Raw genomic sequence first — 1,563 nt, forward strand, 5'->3', positions numbered from 1 at the left:
AGTTGCGGCCCAGCTCCAGCGCCCCCGCCTGCTGGCGGTCTCCGCCCCGCCCCACGCGCCCTCGGTGCCCCACGCCGGGAGGCCAGCTACCCACGGCGGCTCGCGAAGCTGCCAGCGCCGGGCAAGGGGCCGCACTTTTCTGGCGGGCCTCCTGGGAGCAGGTTATTCTTTAACGCATGGTCGCCCACCTCCCCCCACCCCTTATGTAACACCAGGGGCTCGACGGCCACCCTGCGACCCGCTGCACTGCCCCTAGAATAGACTTAGCCTGAAAGCCCCGCCCCAGGTGCTCGCCTTTCCCCTCCCTCCACTGACCAGGGGGCCTGGCCAGTGGGATGTGGCCTCAGGTGAAGCCCCAGGCTCCAGAGGGGACATCGCTAATACTCATAGGCAACTCCTGCCCTCTGCCCCAACCTTCCCAGTTTTCAAGAAGGGCAGGCTATGACGCTGGCGGTGTTCATGCTCTGGCGATTGCCATTTATTAGACGTGAGTCTTCCCCGTGGCAGGAGGCACGGGCTGTCAGAGCCGCTGGAACCTCAGGGGCCTAACTGTGGAGGAAGGAACACAGGTACTGCAGTGCTCTGGGCAGGAAGGGGAAGGCGGAGGCAGGTGTCAGCCAGGAGCCTCACTGCCCTGCCTGTGTCCACTCATGCTAACAGCCAGAGCTGGGGGCTCTGGGACCCCCTTCTCGCAAATGCTCTCATACACGTTTTCCAGGGGACTGCTGTTCACACCCATGCGCCAGAACGGTAGGGCCTCACAGGCCTCCTCACTCCCCAAGGCCAGAGTCATGCCCCTGTCCTTGGGGTCCAGCAGGTCCATGGTGGGTCCTGGGTCCCTCCTCTTAGGCTTGCAGACCCTGGAGTAGAGGGTGTCCACCTGGGGAGAGGGAGCCACCGAAGGAGAGCTCAGCACCAGCTTGCTTAGGACCTACCAGCCCCACCTACCTTACCCCACTCTGGGCCACCGTACCTGGGTGTCTGGGGCCACCTCAGCCTTTCCCAGCTGCAGTTCTTGGGGGTCCTGATCTGCCCCCTTGGGCTTCTGGATGCAGGCATACTCAGCCACCACAGGCCTGGCTGCCAGGCTGGCCCTGGGAGGGGCTGCCAGCCCCATGTTGGAATAGGTGGCCTCCGGGCTGATGGAAGGCATGGTGGCAGGCAGGGTCCAGGGTGGCTCCTGGGGTGGGAAGGCTCGGGGTGCTGCCTGCAGCCTGGTGGGACCCCTGCAGACCTCCAGCCAGGATGGGTGCAGGAGGTCCATGCTGGCAGGCCGAAGCACTGGGGGTGGGGCCAGGTGGGTCACTAGGGGCAAAAACAGGTCTGGCCCAGGTGGGAGTTGCACAGCTGGCCCCGCCCATCCCCACCCCGCAGGGCTCTTCTCACCTGGGCCACAGTGCGGCCTGTGCAGCTCGTGCAATCTGGTGTCTGACTTGCTGAGAGAGCAGAGGAGGGTCCGGCTTAGCAGTGACTGGGGGGCGAGGAAGGTTGGTCGGTATCCTGCAGGCCCCGCCCTTGCCCCAGGGACAGCCGGGCACTCACTGCTTCCGCAGGCTCCACAGG

The 1,563-nt window shown here is 65.4% G+C and overlaps 1 protein-coding gene across 1 annotated transcript; it reads right to left on the reverse strand.

The window, feature by feature from the left end:
• Window positions 1-452: 452 nt before the first annotated feature.
• LIME1 (Lck interacting transmembrane adaptor 1) lies at window positions 453-1,471 on the reverse strand (the record flags this gene model as incomplete). The annotated part of the gene is made up of 3 exons (XM_008049470.1): window positions 453-880; window positions 974-1,281; window positions 1,387-1,471. Coding segments are annotated over 3 exons (660 nt in total), but the record flags the coding sequence as incomplete, so codon positions are not given.
• Between the last annotated feature and the right edge of the window lie 92 nt (window positions 1,472-1,563).

Source organism: Carlito syrichta, unplaced genomic scaffold (genome assembly GCF_000164805.1).
Source record: "Carlito syrichta isolate Samal-C Ts95f unplaced genomic scaffold, Tarsius_syrichta-2.0.1 Scaffold135652, whole genome shotgun sequence".
NCBI classification, from domain to species: Eukaryota; Metazoa; Chordata; class Mammalia; order Primates; family Tarsiidae; genus Carlito; species Carlito syrichta.